Consider the following 18,664-nt stretch of genomic DNA (forward strand, 5'->3'; position numbering starts at 1 on the left):
AACAAATTCCTTGTGTGAGCAAACATATTTTGGCCAATAAAGCAGATTTCAGAAAGAGACAAACAATAAATTAAACTAAATTACCCAGTACAAAGCTATTTTAATCCTGGAAAATTACGTTTGACGTTTGGAAAAATAGAAAATGCCAAAACCCGCTGATGGATTTGTTTTAGCTTGTCATTTAAATCCTACTAATTGGGGCAATTTATGCATTTTAAATGACACGTTACAGCACCTTTACAGGCTGTATGGCGAGCCGTTTGAGCATTAAAAAGACAGAGAGCAGGGCTTTGGAACATTTATCTGCTTCAGCAAAAAGAATAGTCCTTATCTGTAGTAATTTGTCACATGGGAGAAAAAAAAGAAGAAATCTCTTGTCAGCCATCAATCACCAGTTCATCATCAGATATTCACTGTGTATTCTTTGTATCAGCGGCTCTGGAAGTTTTGGTGTTATATGAGCTTCGGGGACTTTTCCGCCGCTCGGTGCTGAGCGGACTGACTGACGCCCCTCCTGCCTGCCCTGTTCGGGTACAAGGCGCATGTGTGTTATTGCTGTGATGTGAGTTGAGCCGCATCCAGACGCACTGGCCGCCGCTGGCTGATGCTCCCCCACCCACCCACCTACCCCCCCTTCTCATCTTGGTGGTGTTGTGCGCAAAATCTCCAGCGCCGGACGGACGGACGCAGTTTGACGGTACAAACGAGCGGCACTGCGGGGGGATATCCAAGAAAAAGGCATCCAAAGCAGACATGGATATATGATGGGCATTTGATTCTTTTTTTTTATCTGTTTGTCTTTTTTTACCTTGTGATGTTGCTTTTGCCCCGGAGGTGTTAATTGAACCTGCTCGATGTCTCTCATCAGTTTATAACCGAAACAAAATGAGGATTTCTTCTCGCGACTGGTTTCTGTTGATATTCTCTGGCTTTTTGGGATTGACAATGGGTGCTTTCCCGAGCAGCGTTCAGATCGGTGAGTGGAAGCCTTAATGTTTAATTCTAACCAGAAAATGAATCATGTGCATGAATGTGTGGACGTCCTGTCTGCCGCGTCTGTCCTGTCATTTAACACCTCAGCGCCGCTCAAAGTGGAAACTGCTGATATGCTCCACAGTCTGTAATTTTTATTCTCTTTTTTTTTGTTATTGCAGACATGGTTCTTTCCTCAGTTGATGCTGTGCATGTTTAACACACACACACACACACACACACACACACACACACACCCCTAATGCGCTTTGTATCTGCAGGCTAGAGTGTGTATCCCAGTGCACTCCGCCACTGCAGCAGATCAGAGCAGCAAAGTGTGTGTGTGTGTGTGTGTGTGTATTCCCGATGCAGGCTGCCTGTGCATTGACTGCTGTTAACACTCTCACAGACTCCGGACCTGGCGCTGCAATAAACCTCTGCCATGGTCCCACAGACCGTACAGTTCCACCGTTTCCCTATTTTCCCCAGTTGCAATATGTTAAAAACAAACAACCAAAAAAAAAAAAAAAAACATCTCCATGTTTCCATTTTAACAACTTAGCAGTGTTTGTCATGGGAGGAAATAAAAATGATGGATTCATAGTTTTCATTTCACTAGCAGGCAGATTGACTTGGCTGATTTAAAGGCAGGGAATGAAAAGAAGGGCAAACTGTGACCTCCAGTTGTTGATCATCACAACCCTCCTAAAAAAATCAATTATTAGAAAAGCAGTCATTCATGCCTGGTACGATACAAAGCCCGAATCCTCACAGTCGAATCTCTTAGAGACAATGTTCAAACCCTTTCCCTGGAATTAAACTTTTGCTCAAGCTGACTTTTTTTTTTTTTTTTGTGGGTTTACCCTCCACTGCACCCCGGCTTGTAGTGGAGTTGAGGCACATCAGAAGCAGTCAGACTGATGAAAAATGACAAGCTGTTCAAATGATTCTCCTTGTCCTTTTATATCAACGTGATACTCGAATCCCCAGGCCCCTACAGGGGGGGTCAGAGGTCAGGGTCTGTTACAGAACAGCACCCCTAGAAGTGAGGACACTTGAGCAGGGTAGGGGGTTTAAATCCAGCTCTGTGGAACTGCTGTGCCATCATGCTTAACATTATTTTGCTGCTGCAAGCAAAACTACTGTTTTTTGCTCACATTTCTGTGCCGTTTCAGACTCCTGATGTTTTTCACATTATGTCCTTTTTTCATTATCGTTTGGCTAACAGCATTGCTGCTAATGATAGCAAACATTGTTGATGTAATAGCTGTGCCATCATATCTCCTGTCTCAGCTGTGGTTATTGACCTCTGGGAGAGTAAAAATCCACACTGTGCATCAGCCAACAGACTTTATTATTTAACACTTTACGTAGCTTTGAGCTCCATCAGCACTCAGAGGGCAAACATCTCTCCAATCAACATTCATCACTGCAAAATCAACACTTATTAGCAGTGGGAAATTTGCCATGTACACATGTACGCATCACAAAAACAAGTTCACAAATACATTCATGGCAACGACCACAGATGAATTATGACACCACTGACACATTAGACTAGATACTGAGAATTATCGATGCCATTTTTCATTTATGCTTTTTTTTCATTAATTTTCCGTACTGTTTATTTCTTTTGAAGGCCAGGATGGGGCTGCAGCATGTCCCAGCATGCACTGGATGGAGGACAGGGGGACATCCTTTCATCCATCTAAAAAAGCCTGAAATATTCTTAGAATAATCATAAAAAATGACCAAAACTAGATTAAATACACTTACAGAGCACACTTCAAAGTGAACCAGGATTTAGAAAACTGATATTCCAGGCAACATTAAAGGTCTTTCAGAGTTTTTAAAAGATTTACAGGTTTGTTTTTTTGAAGGATCCTGAAGCTATTATCACTTCTAAAGAAGATCCTAACATCATGAATAGCCTGGGTGTGTGTGGATAAACCAAGGTTGTGACTCTTCACTGAGGTGAAACTGTTGTTGCCAGATTCTTAGACCTACTGAGACCAGTTACATCACCACACATGAAGAACTCATATACACCTCATATTAACATGTGATCTGTATGTATAGTCTTTTTTTTATCTGGATAAAAAAAACCATTAATGCAAATGTAAATGCACACAAAACACATTGCAGTCAGATCAGCCAGACACATCTTGCAACCATGTCTCCAAGAAATGATGTTCATATACGACTGAATTGCAACAGTAAATACATTTTGCAGGAAACATAATGCTGGCTGAATTATGTTTTCTCTCAACATAAGGAGAAAATGTTAATGTATTTGGCAAGTTGCAAAAATGTTGACACTGAACGTATTAGTGATCTGAACAATATCTGCTAGTAGAAACTAGAGTACTGTTAAACTGTTTATAGTTTTGTTTAGGCAGCACTCAGTTAAGGTTAGGGAAAGAGCTCAGCAATGACTTGAAGTGCAACATGTTTATTAACATTTAAGCAAAACCACAGTCTTTTTCTAATCTTAATAATAATAAATATATTTGTATAGCACCTTTCATACAAGAAATGCAGCTCAAAGTGTTTAACAACAAAAGAAATTACATCTTAACCAAAGTGCTTGTCTTGCCTAAACCAAACCACATGCAGGACTCAGAGTCCTGTGTCTTGTACACCCATCATCCACTCAGACTTCAGTGTCAGTGTGACATATATGTGTAGCGCCTGTGAACATAATCCAGGCAGTGGATGTGGTAAACAATTTAGTTGCATAAAAACGTAATTTCTAGGAGACAGGGTTGCATCTGTATGAGGTGATCAGGTTCACAGTGAGAACAGGTGTAAATGACATCTCTTAAGTGTGACCACAGTCACAAGAAAAAAATCTGCTGAACATTTTGAAAGGTCTTCTCGTTATCTCAAGCTGATTCTTGGAAAAATGGAAAATAAGTAGAGCCTGTGAAGCGTCATTGATTCCACAGACTCTTCAGGAACCAATACGATGTGCAAAATGAGGGTCACATGACCGATGAGGGTATCAGCTAGCATAAGCGCCTTTAAGCTTTTCTAATTACTCCCTTCGAGATAAGTAATTTTAGCCTAGTTAGCAAGGCTACTAACAAAATCTTCTAGGGATGCCATCCACTTGTGACCCTCACCTTGCACCTGGTAGCGGCCTGTCGAGAATATCCTGCATTGTTTCCCTCCGACCTGAGAAAAAACATGATTGTTTACAACACAAATTTGACTCAGGGGGCTTTAAAATCCATAAAGCAATGCATCTTCTATCATTAGACCCTCGATTCAGTTAAGGAAAAACTCCCCCAAAAAAACCTTTAAAGGGGGAAAAAATTGAAGAAACATCAGGAAGAGCAACAGAAGAGGGATCGTTCTTCCAGGAAGGACAGACATGCAGTAGATGTTGTGTACAATGTTCACAGAATAGACCAGGTAGCAAAACTACAGAAATACAGCATGACAAAAAGAGGATGACAAAAATCATAGATAGATTGATAACATATATAGCAGAATTGAGATAACAAAAACACCAGGAATAAATTCAGTCCTGTGATGAAATGTCATCATTCATATAACATACCGTTTAGAAATGGGGTCAAAAACAAACAGGATCCTCGAAGCCACAAGAGTCTTGTTTTATGCAAACCATATGGCATTCATGAAACTTCAAAGTCAGGGTAGTTTTATACTGAATCTCATTTTGTGTTACATCCAGCAGTAGAGAAGGTCATAACTGAATAAGTGGGATTTAGGCCAAAGCTTGATGTTATTAACTTCTAATCAGCAGTGAGGATAAGTTTTCAAATTTAAAATGTGTAAAGGGCATTCCTGCTGATTGGGAGCCAAAATGTTCAAAATGTTCACACCATTTTTTTTTCTATAAATCAGGAATTAACACCTCCTGTGAGCATTTTGTAGTGAGTGTGAGTCAATGAGACATGTGGAAATTATATCACAATCAAAACTTTGCTTTGTCTTATCATTACTGGATCCATGGTTTGGATTTTCATGATGATGATGATCATGGCAAAGGAGTATAATATTCTAAAATTTACCTTTTTAAAGAAGTCAACCATGAAAAGAACACACTGGCATTTTGCTTTAAAGGACACTTACACTTGTCTCATCCCAAGAAATATAGCCTTAAGTTAAATTTTGAAATGTGAAACAAACTGCTTCCAACCTAAAACACCACTGACATTTGCACAATCATGAACGGCTTAGTCAAGATATTTGTATGTGAAGAAAGCTGTAATGTCAAAAGAGAGAAAAAAAAAATAAACCAAGACTAAAGATTGATTGTTGATTAGGGGTGTGCGTGAATACAAATACATTATTTGGCAAAGCACAAGTAATGTTTTTTTTTTACGAATATTTGTTTCATACAAATATTTTAAAAAATATTTGTTAATTAGAGGTCTGTCTGCAATGAGGTGATGAGTAAAGTTTTAGCTCAGTAGTCAGCGCAGTCGTCTATGATCTGGGAGACTCCAGTTCAAGACCCGGTGTGGGGACCTCCTTCATAAGGTAGTTTATTTATGAAGACTTATTGTAACACTTTAATTTTCTAAAATTAAAAGCGTAATAAAAACAAAAACAGGATTTTTAAGCCTCTTTCCACTTTTATTCGAATACAAATACAAATACAAATAATTTTGCTGCCTCAACAAATACAGATACAAATACAAATACTGGGCTTTTTGCACATCCCTATTGTTGATGCTGCTTTTGTGTAAAATAAAATAAATGAAAAGTTGTGTTGATCCAGAAGGATATTTGGTGAATATTATATCACCTTTTCTGCTTGCATTAATATGAAACAGAAGTGTTTTACATGTTGGACTGAACCCGACATTGTCACAAAGCCTAGATGTGTCTAAAGAATCATAAGTTACGATATTGTAGCATTAAAACTGAATTGTCAGCAATAGGATATTGGCAAAGTGATTTACCAGACTATTATTGGTCCTTTATTACTTGTCATATACTGTCCAGTCTGTTGTGTTCACCTCTAATATGACTGAGGTTCCTCTCCAATCATACCTGCTAAAACAGCTGGTAAAACCATAATAAATCTTTGGTCTTTTTTAATTGAGATGATACTCAACAAGAAAGACAGCATTAATCGTTTGTTCTAATGTCTAATATAACTTATGTTTACCTGACAAGGTAACCCCCTATTGGCTGTGTGAATTATCACACTTGTGTATCAGAAGAAAAGACAGAAGTGGCCTGAAATTGGAGTTTAGCTCCAGAAAACCTCTTGGGAAAGAAGTCAGGCTGGATGAATGGGTCTAAAAATTGTGTTACTTTGACTCAGGATACCTGTTTGTTTCTCATTTCCTACCACTCAGCATTGTTTTTGGTGCACCACCTGGTACATCTGCAATTTTGGGATTGATTGCTATGATGCCATGGTACAGATATCTTTTCCTCAGCCGCCACCAGGTCAAAGTTTTCATTTACTCACTAAAATATCTTTTAACCAAAACAACAATCTTTCCCTAATATTAACAAGGTAGTTTTGTTGCCTAAAGCCAAACATATCCAAGCCATAGTAAGTATGGTTGGAACATAGTGTTGACAGATCAGGAAACGGTTATATACATATGTATAATACTCATTCTTGACATTGGGAACATTCTGTATAAAATATTGTAAATTTAAGATTTGACCGTATCTCACAGCCTTTTTCAGTGTATGAAACTTGCTCAGACACACAAGAGGATGTGACAGTGTCTCAAAAGGGAAAAACTTAGGCTGTCAATATACAACATACAGAACTACAATCATGTTATAAGTGTATATATAAATATACAAGTGGTTTTATATGGAGGTTGGTTTTGGAAGGTGCTGACAAACTGTGTTTTTTCATTTTGGATGGCAATAACAAAAAATTCCAACATATTTTGTCATTTAGTTTTGGCAGCATTGTCACCCATATTGGTCCACGTCTGCTTCTCAAATCAGCAAACCACCAGGGGAGGAATGGTTTAATTTCAAATTTGAAATCTTCCTCCACAGAAAGTGTAGAGGAATCACTATTGTGATAATAGGTTTCATTCTCACTGCTATTATCTTCTAGTGTAGAGTGAAGATAAGTCAATACTGGGGATAATCAATCTGGAGACTGACTGGTCACATATGGGTATGTTGCTCTAATGTCAGATTTTTTGGAGGTTTGACTTAGGAGTGTGTGAAGACCTGTGTCCTAGAAAAAAATGGCTTTATTTATATTCAAAATAGTGAAAATCTGCAGATGATGGTGAGATTGTTTCAGTGGTTTTCACTTGTCTTGTGTCTCTGTGCCAGGCAGCAATAATTGAACTGTCTGTAGCGAGATTAAACATGGTGGTAAAATAGAGCGGGTTCCTCTCTGGTGCTTTCCTGTCATGTGATCCTCATCGGACCTGTGTTTCTCCCCCTCTGTTCAGGCGGTCTGTTCATCAGAAATACTGATCAGGAGTACACCGCCTTTCGTTTGGCAATCTTCCTGCACAACACCAGCCCGAACGCCTCGGAAGCCCCGTTCAACCTGGTGCCTCATGTGGACAACATCGAGACGGCCAACAGCTTCGCCGTCACCAACGCCTGTAAGTTGAGTTGATTAGAATAAAACAGGAAAATGAGGATTCTTGCACAGCTTAAGTGTTCAATAATATTTAAACAAACAACCATGTGAGGTTTTCAGAAGATTTTACCAAGATATATGGTCAATAATGGCCTTTTACTGAAGAATAATTCAAGGTTCTTCATTTCACCATCATCCTGTAAGTAATAATAACATTGTACTCACCGAGTTAAAGGGATAGTTCTTCACTATCTTGTGTTAAGGAGCTGGATATGGGATGTGCTTACATCATGTAATTTCCTCTGAAAGTACAAATTGTTACGTTACATTTCTGTTTATGTGCGTATTAAACAACAAGTTGTTGTTGTTGTTGTTGTTTTTTTTACTTTGGACACCGTTTTTTCCACTCTTTATGGTAAGCAAGGCTCAGCGTGTCTTGATTCCAGCTTCCACAGACATGAGATCATTTCATCCATCCACATTTTTTCAAAATGTTGAAGTATTTCTTTATTTGCTATGAGATGGGATCCAGCGATATCGCTAAAAAGAAGTCAGATAAATCAAGAAACACAAACCGTGAGGCGATCAGACAGTTTTGAAACAAATACCCAGATTAGCCAAACTCACTTGAAAGAATGATCAGAAACCTGGACAAGGTACCACAGTATCCTGGTTTTTATCGGAGTACTCCTGGTAACATATCCAAGTTTCTCAAAACTGGGACAAGGCCTCATTCAGGTTTCTGGAACCAGGATAAGATGGTTATATGTGAGAGGAGAAACTGGGAAAAACCTGATCATAACCAGGACACTCATGCACATGTGAATGCACTGATTGATACCCAAACTGTCAGTTGTAAACACGTGTGACAGTTCACAGCTGTATTTATGGCTGTACTTTACTGTAATTATGTGCACACAGTTCATTTAGTTTTACATCCAAATAAAGTGGTTTAAATTATCTGACTAAACAGTTGTTTGATTGTCTGATTGCTCGTCCACCTTTCCCTGTTGGATTAAGATGTTGCCGTGTTCCCAGATCTCAGCAATTAGCAAGAACAATGTAATTATAACTGATAGAAATTAAATCCCAAACTACTAATATAACACACAAGTTGTGATAAACAGGAATATTATTTAAAAGTTTGATACTTTCTGACTCTAATATGATGAATAAGAACATCATCATTATCAACATTAGTGCCGGTAGATGTAGGTGTAATGGTGTAAAGAGTAATAAAGCTAAATTATAATAATGGGTGTGGGCATGTGTGTGTGATGATGTGGCGGTACAGCTGTGTCTGTATGCTGGTTCACATCTGATCTGAGCAAAGCCACACATGCTGACGGCAACAGCAGCTGTACACACACACATACATACACACACATACACACAAAAAAACAATCACACACACAGCCATGGTTAGATCTCCTAAGCGTAGTAGGCAGTGATTTTTTAGCGATGATCCCTGGGGAAACGTCCTCTTTCTTTCCTTCTTTTGTCACTCTGACTGTGAGTGAGTGTGTGCCTCTGTGTGTGTGAAGGTATGTGTTTGTGTGAATGTGATTGTGTGTGTGTGTGTGTGTGTGTGTGTGTGTGTGTTTGTGTGTGTGTGTGCAAGAGGTGGGGGTTCCTGCAGACCCATAAAACACTGCAGCCTGATGTCTTCTACTATCTATGGTGTGATCTGGTGTTAGAAAAATCAATGGCTAAATTAAGCAGAGAATGAAGTGCTGTTATGTTTGTTGGGTAATGGAGGCAGTGTTATTTATGTGTGTGTGATGGTTTTCAGAAATGTTCTTATCAGACTAGGAGAGTTAGTATTTTGAAAAGTCTTAATATATTTACTCCTACTTTTTTATTTTACATAACCATTTCAGACCTCATATTTACCTGTAAAGGATAAGGCTGGTGATTTTCTATATTTTTCTTATTGTCAACAAATCTCATGCGCAGAGCCAAATCAGCAATGAACTGATCCTACTTACAAGTGTTGTGTGTGTATCCAAAGCCTGATATATCTTATTCCATAGACCTCTGTTATTGTCCAAAAACTATTAAAAAACATGTAAATGAGCCACACTGATGCAATGGGTGACATGTTCTGTCATTATGAAGAGTTTGGTCATCATGTTTTCAGTCTCGAGAGAGTATTTCTGTGTAAGGCTACGTTTACAGAGCTTCGCTAGCTTGTTATGCTATACATCATAACCTTTTGGCTTTGTATTAGAGTTATGAACAATGTCCAATGTAGAACAAAGTTGAGAGGTTGTGATATATAGCACATCAAATTAGTGAAGCTCTATAAATGAAACTGTGTTCCTGCACATGCTCAGTGGCTTCTGCTTTACACAGAACTACTCTCTGGAGACTGAAAATTTGAAAAACCTCTGAACAAAATAACGTAACCAAACTCTTCAAGGATGAAGGAACATGTCACCCAGTGCAGCGATGTGACTCTTTGGCGTGTTTTTAATAGTTTTTGGACTACAACTGAGGAATAAGATATATCAGGCTTTGGATACACGTGCAATACTTGTAAGTAGGATCAATTCATTGTTGGTTTGGCTCTGCACATGAGATTTGTTGACAATAAGAAAAATATAGAAAATCTCCATCCTTATCGTTTAACTTTCAAATTACACTGACAACACCTCATGTACATTTTCTGCTGAATCTCATTAATTTGAGGGATATCTCATACACAAATTTTCTATAGCTGCACCATCACAGCAAATTTTTAAAAAGTCTAGCACTTTTCTGCAACATTATATTTGCATTTTTCTGGTGGGATCACCTAAAACCTTGAAACCATGTTGGTGCAAGCATTCAGTTCAAATCCCCTTTTAACTAAAACCAATGTATCGGTGAAAGGTTTCGCCTATTAGTGACCTTCCAAGATGAAATTACAGTAGATGAAGTGGTATTGATCTTTGTGGGGAAATGAGTTGTGGCTGCAGCAGATAGAATAATGCAGGGAAAAATAGAAAAGTAGGTTATGAGCACAAGAATAGAATATAAGATGAGCAATTAAAATATTTACTGTATATATGCATGCATTTGCAGCTGACAGTTGAAACATATGTAAAGTGGACTGCAGGAAAGAGCTTGAATATTGATGTGTGGTTTAAAAATACATATACAGTTCTTAGATATACAGTTTTTTTTATGAGCTACTTAAAACATTGTCAATATTTTGCACAAAACAGATCAGCGTTGCAGAATCAGAAACATCTTTATTTCAATTTCAGCTTGTATACTTGCAAGGTTACACCATCCTCGAAACAGGCATTTTATGTTCACCCGGTCAATACTGACACTGAAATGAGGCAGCGAGACAGGAAACGGCTGTTAGAGGAGCTCTAAATGACCGACGCTATGGAAAGAGAACAGCAGTTATCTTGTAGTAGAGGCATGAGGTGGATGTAAACTATATATTTCCAGGAACAGAAGAAGTACTATGGGATTTTTCTCTTCTAGTCTAATGGCTGCACAGTCACAGGATGTGAGTCTGCAGCCCATTGATTGGCCAAGCCAAATCAGAGCAGAATTACATGAGCCAATCAATGGCTCTGATAGCTCAGGGCCAGTGGGGGAATCTGAGATCGAACCACATCGCTTGTTTTCACCCCTCGTTTTTACATTTCCCTGTGTCTTTATTCCTTTCTGCTTCTCGCTCCATTATCAAAGGCCCTGAGATAATGGTTATGAATAGGCAGCGTTAGCATGTGACGTTTAAGGGCATAGCGTACATTTGGGAAGGGGAGATGAGAGACGGAGCTAATTTGTGAAGAGAGATTAGGCCATTCAGCGGCTCAGCGTGCTGCTGTCAGTAAGGCTGATGGGGATAATTGGTGGGAGGACGGGGACAAATGTTGTTGTATGTTCCCATTGTCACTGATAATCATTCAGTGGACCCAGACACTGTGCTACATTTGATTAACAATATAGACTCCTTATTAATCACAGCAGGGTTAGTGCTGTTACTCTGATGTAAAGGTACTCATAAAATGTATTTAGTTGGTTATCTCACAGCTTTTTAAGGTCCTACTGTTAGCAGTTTACATAGCAACACACACTGCATCAATATCACGTTAATTGTGATGCCTCAGGGTAATTACCATTAACAAATGAGACAATGGTCAAGACATTTTTTGGTCTCTGTGTCGCAGCGATGGTATCCAGTGTTTCCCACAGGCTGAGAAGTTATTTGTGGTGGTCAGCTCTATGGGGCGAAATTCTGCTTCTGCCAAGAAATGGACTTTTGGGGATTGTTTGTCTTTTACAAAAGGAAAAAGTTGAAGATCAAAATATGCAACTGTACTCTTTATGTATAAGAGTGTCATATTTTGCTCAGCTCATCATCTTTTGCTCATTATTTTGCTTGTCTAACTGATCGATGTGGTTTTAATAGTTCTTTGTTTTATTAATGCTATTTTTATGTAGGCCAATGGGGATTCAAATAAAGAATAAAGTTTTAGAAAAAAGGTAAGCTGTGTCCCCAATCCATACTAACTCTACACAGTATATACTACCGTACATACTACTCATCACAGTATACTGCATTTAACATACCACAAATAAAGCCTACTACATGTCTCATATGAAACAGGAATGACGCAAAACCTACTGTGACGGACGTCATATCATCTGCGACCTGAGACAACCAGCAAATTTGAAAATGGGAGATGTTTTTTTTTTCCAGCTATTCCCTCCTCTGTTTTTCTTCTTCTTTTCATGAGATTCCAGAAAGCTGTATGCTACCAGGTGTGTTGCATTGTGGGACATTAGTGTCACACACAAAAAAAACCATAAACCAGAAAAACCACACTTAATATGGTTTTCTGCTGTGAACACACTGCATACTCAAAACCTGCTTAGAATCAGTATGTAGTATGCATTTAGGACACAGTGATTGTCTTAAACAAGGTAAACTTACTGTAGCTTTTTTACAGCTACTGTGTGTAGAACTGCAATGTGTGATAATAGCATCTTTGAAATACATTACTGTCTACCACAGTGCCTTTTTGGTCATTAGCACAGTGGTCCCCAAAGTTATTTTTAAATTCTAGACACAGTGGCTTTATGATGATATTCTATATTTTCTTCACGTCAACAAATCCAATGAAAAGACCAAGAACAACAAGGGACTGATACCACTAACAAGTATTGTCTGTGTAGCCACACTCCCGTGTGCCATAGAGCTCCATTGTTGTTAAAAAAACTATTATACATCAATGAGTCACACTGTCGCACTGGGTGACATGTTCCTTCATTACCATGAGCACACTGTAGTTTGTTTTGAGTCAATCCCACCAACCCTGTCCTGCTTTGAAATATGCATTAGTGCGCTAAATATGTGTTAATCCGCTGCTGAAAACAATGAAAACAGAAAATAAATGCACTATTTACTCATGTTTAAGTGGTATTTGCTAAAAACTTTTTAAAAACGAAAGCATATATTTGTAACCTGTTTTAAATGTTCTTGGAACTGATTCCCATTGAAAGTCTGAGGAAGTTGGACATATTGTTAGTTTTAGTATTTTTGGGGGATTTGTTGAGAATAAAAAAAGTATAGAATAAGACCAGCCTCATCTTTCAATGTAAGACTATGTTACTTTTGAAAGAAAAAAGAAAACACAATAAAATTACACCTCATGAATACAAGTTTAGTTGACATGCATCATATTAAATCTATGGTTACTAAAGAAACTTGAAATCAGTGAATGGAAAATTAATTTTCTTTACAAACTGGCTCTTTATTTTGTATTTGTACTGAGGAAGAGAGTATGATTCGTCTCTGTCCATCTATTCATTCTTTAATTTAATTTAATTTAATTTAATTGCACACAACATGACTATGACACCAATTATATGATTTTATGATAATGGGACATGCTGCATCTTACTACTGCGTTTTGACATGTTGAAAGAGGTCATGAGGTCAAAACAGTGACGCAACTGTTACTAACTGGCCTGGAGGAACATCGGTTGTGGGGAGTGAAATGTTTAATGTTGTCTACAAATGATACATGATGCATCTCTTACATCGTATTTTACCTAGACTGAAATCTGTAATTTGGAATAATTTGTTTTTTATGCATGCACAGTGGATGCAGATTTCAGCCTGTCTGTGCTTTTTTTGTAAACTGGTGTTAAGACAGAAAATCTCTGTCTCTCACATATATGTGTGCGCCGGAGGTAAAATGCCAAAGCAACAGACTGCCTGGTTTATTATGAATCACAGAGCCGGCATGACGATGATTTCATGGATCTCTGCCTGACTGTCAAGGTGCCATTTCTGGTGATGTGCTGAAGTTCAGGACAGTCAGAGTGACTGTTTTAGAATGAGTCCCCGAACTTGAATGGCTTCTCAACTGTTTGTCACTTGGAAAAAAAGGATTTGTCCTCTGGGAATTCAGACTGAAAGTCCCTGAGAACATTCAGGTGTTTCTGACAACAGTAGCGAGCGATGTCATTCGATTAACATCACCAGTGAAAATGTCCCTGACAAAAAAAAGTAGAAAATAGATGGAAAATTGAGGCACTGTGACCATATGGTACAAGTGTAATGCTTGAGAACTTGGGATATTCCATCTATTTTCAGCACAATACTGCTGATACTTTTGAGAAAAATGCCTCACTGAGAAGCTTTCACCTCAGATAATTCTTTAAGCTGAGATTCTTCACATTGAAGCGGAATAAAAATGAGGAGTATACGTGAAGAAAATAATTGAAAGGAGAAGTTTTTTTTTTTTTTCTTTGATGACAGGTTGAGACTGCAGTAAAACTCCACCTACCGGATTTTACTGAAGGGTTAGCTTAGCACGGCTATTGTCACTGTTCAGCATACTTTTAAAATGCATACATACAGACTTTAAATATCCACATCGGTCTTACTATCACCAAATTATACTTAAAAAGCCAAAACATTACTGTGATAAAAATCCCAGTTTCCTAAATCTTTATTGTTTTTATTGAGCTGCAGGCTAACACTTCCTTTGGATTCATTATGTGATAGTTGGAGTGAAAAACTTGAGAAAATGAGAAAGCGTGGCAGCTGTGTGATTTACATTGTTTACATTAACATATGTGGCGTTGTGTCTGGCAGTTTTGTGTAGGAGTTTGACAAAGGTTTAGGTCTTTTTAAGTCTTCACCCTTGTGTCAACATATGCAACAAAATGATCTAAGCTCAAACATCCACGTACTGGCTTTCCCAGAGCTTTCAACTGCATCTTCATTCAGCCCTTGATGTCTGATACCAATGCACAAGGAGTCTGTATGAGGCGCACCGGGCTTTCAACTAACTCCAATCAGTATTAGACGCTATGAGGCCGATGCCGTCTATACAAGGTGACAGTTTACGTCTCAGGAGGAGGTGGGTTGGGTGGATGGCTAGATAGTTAGGTGGCAAAAAGTGGAATTTTCTGCAGGAGACCATGAGTGTCACATTTTAAACCGCGAATTTGAACAGTTTTTTGTCGTCATGTTGTTACTGTTGCCACAAAGACATTTCAAGTGATAATTTTAACCCAAAAACATGATGTTTCCCTAATCCTAACCAAGTGCTTCTTGTGCCTAAACCTAACCAGACCACTCCAGGTCTGAGTGTGAAATGTTGCCACGGATGGGTCAACATTTGATTTAGATGAAAGCCTGATGGGTCTCATACAGGTACCAAAGGATACCTTGTGCGTCAATATCAGATGCCAAAGCGTAAGTATTTGACAATCTGGAATGCGAACATGTTGGGAGTTAAGAAAATAAAACTCAAGTATTAAACTGTAGTTTTCCTTTAAATTGATTATGAGATGTTACTGTGTATGAAGTCAGTCTTCCTTTTTTTGAAAATTGCTAATATTAGTTAAGTAAGTAAGTAAGTAAGTAAAGATTTATTGTATTGTAAAGATTTTATATGTTATAGTACTTTTCAAAACAAAAGATGCAAAGTGCTTCAAGTTTAAAAGCATCACGCAAACATGACAGTAACAACAAGATTTATATTTAGAGAATAGGAAATAAAATAGTTACAAAACAGAAATGATATGAGCAAAAACAACAAAGCATAAACACAGCGAGGGAATATAAGTGAGTTTTGAGAGGGTTTTTTAAAAATCTCAGTTGAGCTGTATAGTTTTATAGTAAGAGCTAAACTTAGTCTCCCTTCATCTTAAGTCAAGCTCTCTGAACCTCCAGTAGACTCTGGTTAGCTGATCTGAGACTTTAAATTACTGTAAGGACACAACAATTCAGAAATGTACTCAGCTGGCTTCACCATATAGAGCCTGATAACCAAAATTATATATCTAAATTGTAATGCTAGACTCTTGAATAAGAGGCCATATAGGATTTGAGCCAATGACCTACTGAGGATGTGGATGATTTTATCGTCTGTAAAAATGTTTTATACTGTAGCTTCGTTTAAAAATGAGACAATCTTGCTAAATCCGTGTTCATTCCTTTTATAAATTTGGGGATGGGCAGATGATTGGATAGAAGACTTGAGTGAACTGAGGAGGAAAGGTTAGCATTTCACAATGCAGCACACAGCAGAATGAATAGAGAGTTGGAAATAGGATATTGAATAAATTAACCTCAAAGAGACGAAGAGAGGATTTCGTAGGGCTGTATTTAATCAAGGCACAAAGTTCAGGTGAAAGTGAGTATTAGAATCTCTACACCTTCATTATAAACTCCAAATTTAATCAGGATTTGGGCAGACTCTAACCACTATCATGTAGAAAACAAAATGAAAACTAATCAATATGCCTCTGAGCAGCTTCTCAGTAGTGTGCGTGTGTGTGTGTGTGTGTGTGTGTGTGTGTGTGTGTGTGCTTTTCATCTGCAGTTCATTCATTCAACTGATTCTTGTTGTGTGTTTCGCGGTAACCTCTTAACCGCACAGCCACAGACAAAGGCTTTGAAGGCAGTATGGGGGCGGAAGGGGTTAATTTGACCTCCTACATGCTGCCCCTGCCTTTGCCTTCATTGAAACAGTGACATCTTAATCTGCATTGAGTCATTTATATTCAGCATGGCACTCTGACTCACTCCAGATCCAGATAGCAAGCAGCCTGTGCTCCTATATGCACTCATGCAGCATAGGAGACTCTGCATTTTCTCTGCTGCTCGCACGTGAACACATGCCTTCTTTGTCTGTCCTTGAAGTGGGAGAGCGCTCTCCCAGTTGTGTATTAATGTGTGCCTGTGTGTGTGTGTATGTGTGTGTGTGTGTGTGTGTGTGTGGGCTTACACGCAAATAATTCAGCTGTGCAGCATGTTTAAGCCTTATCTCTCCCTCCATGGGCTCCAATCAGAGGGGCTCTTCTGTTTTGTAGTATTGCCCTTTAAATGGCTGCCTGTGCCCCTCATTTGTCTGAGGATTCTTCTGATGCACGGGTGAAAAAATACAGGCCTTTCGGCGGTGTATACTTGTATGCGTAATGACTGGTGTTAGGAGAAAAAGGATGGAGAGAAAAGGGGGGAGGGGGACACTAATGAGAGATTAATGTGGTGAAGCAGGGAGGAAGATGGAGGATGGAGGGGTGAGGAGATGGAGGTGGTAAAAAGAAGAAGAGATGGTGGAGAAAAAGGGATTTTTACAAGAGGGAATTAGCCTGGTATAAGGTCAAATGTAAGCATGATAATGTAAGTGTCCCCCCTCATGTAGCCATATTTTTTGTCTTTGTAAAGTAAAAGCTGTATTCAGCTGTATTTTCATTTATTACCTGTTCCTGAAAAGGTGCAATGTTAGTTATACGTTGCTAAATTTAGTCAAGGCATTTGGATGAAAAGTGGCCTTTGCATTGCTGTTTGTGTAACGGGGAAAATGCAAGGACGTCCAATGAAAGGGTTGACTTTGCAGTTGTAGAAAATGCACAGTCCTCTTCCCTTCACATAATAGTCTGCAACCTTGTTAGCCTGTAAAAAAAAACAGTGATTTTAATCTATCTATACACAGCACAGGCTTTATGTGATGGTTAACAAATGTCAAACATCTACAATCTCAGGTGAAGAAGTGGAAAAATTCATAACTGAATAAATAATTTGGCACATTCCTTTATCTGAATAACTATGTTAACCTCACAAGGTGGACACACAATGAAATAGATTTAATCTTGTATATGTAAAACAAAACATACACTAAGTATGCATGCTCACAAGTATTTTACATCTCTCTGACTCATTCAGCATCACTGCTTTTGTTGAAAAGAGAAAAGAGCAAAAACTGATTATGCACAGCTTGAGGTATTTTATTATTTGTTTTATATTGCACCCACATAAACCCGAGAAGTTCTTAATTTTAAAAAACAAGCTTTTATTTGCATTTTACAGCACAGAGCTGACACCTTAACTGCGCCACTGAATGTAGAGTCTCTTAAATGTCATTTCTCTGCTCTGATGGTTTCTCCATGTTTCTCATTCAACTTTGTCTCCTCCTCTTCCTTCCCATTCCACCTCCCTGCACCTCCCCCTCCTGATCTGTGTACTGGTTATGTAAGTGGCCCCCTGAGGTGTGTTCGTGTTTTTGTGTTTGTGTGTGAGTGTGTGTGTGTTTGTGTGTTTGTGGAGGTTGCACAGGTTGAGAAAGAACTCTGAGGAGACAACTTGCACTGAACAACAGTTATCTGTTAATGCAATCCTCCAGATGCGGTTTGATTCATGAAGTTATAGTTCAGTTATATCTTACAATGTTTTAACAACAGATGTTTTAACACAAGGAAATATCGTTGTTTCCACAAAGAGAAAGGTTTTCTACATGTAACCATTGTCACCATAAGACAGTTTTGAAAAGTTTATGCAGACACCGAAAATGCTTGTACCGAAGCTGACAAACAGCCTATATTTCATGATGATCATTATTTTTTAAAACTGACCATTTCCATGCAAAAAACATGAGCACAGTGCACCAACATGGTATCCTTGTTAGAAAAAGAAATCATCTGAAACAGCATTTAGACCATCATAGGATGTTAAAAAGCTCTCCACTGAAACTCTAGCTCACAAAAAATAAAGTCTATGTAACATGTCATTTGTCATCACCTACAAAACCAAAACAACCAATATGGGTGTTTTCTGATCTGGCATGCCTGCAGGATGATATCATTTGTCACTGCTTTCCAAAACCTTTACAA

At 38.4% G+C, this 18,664-nt stretch overlaps 1 protein-coding gene across 2 annotated transcripts in view; it reads left to right on the forward strand.

The window, feature by feature from the left end:
* The first annotated feature begins 520 nt into the window (after positions 1 to 520).
* gria4b (glutamate receptor, ionotropic, AMPA 4b) overlaps positions 521 to 18,664 on the forward strand; it is a 143,035-nt gene continuing 124,891 nt past the window's right edge. For both annotated transcript variants that reach the window (XM_044370780.1, XM_044370781.1), the window contains exons 1-2: positions 521 to 976; positions 7,392 to 7,550. In XM_044370780.1, coding sequence (XP_044226715.1) covers positions 886 to 976; positions 7,392 to 7,550 — 250 coding nt within the window. In that variant the 5' untranslated portion in view covers positions 521 to 885. The remainder of the gene's footprint in view (positions 977 to 7,391; positions 7,551 to 18,664) is intronic.

This window comes from Thunnus albacares, chromosome 13, assembly GCF_914725855.1.
Source record: "Thunnus albacares chromosome 13, fThuAlb1.1, whole genome shotgun sequence".
NCBI classification, from domain to species: Eukaryota; Metazoa; Chordata; class Actinopteri; order Scombriformes; family Scombridae; genus Thunnus; species Thunnus albacares.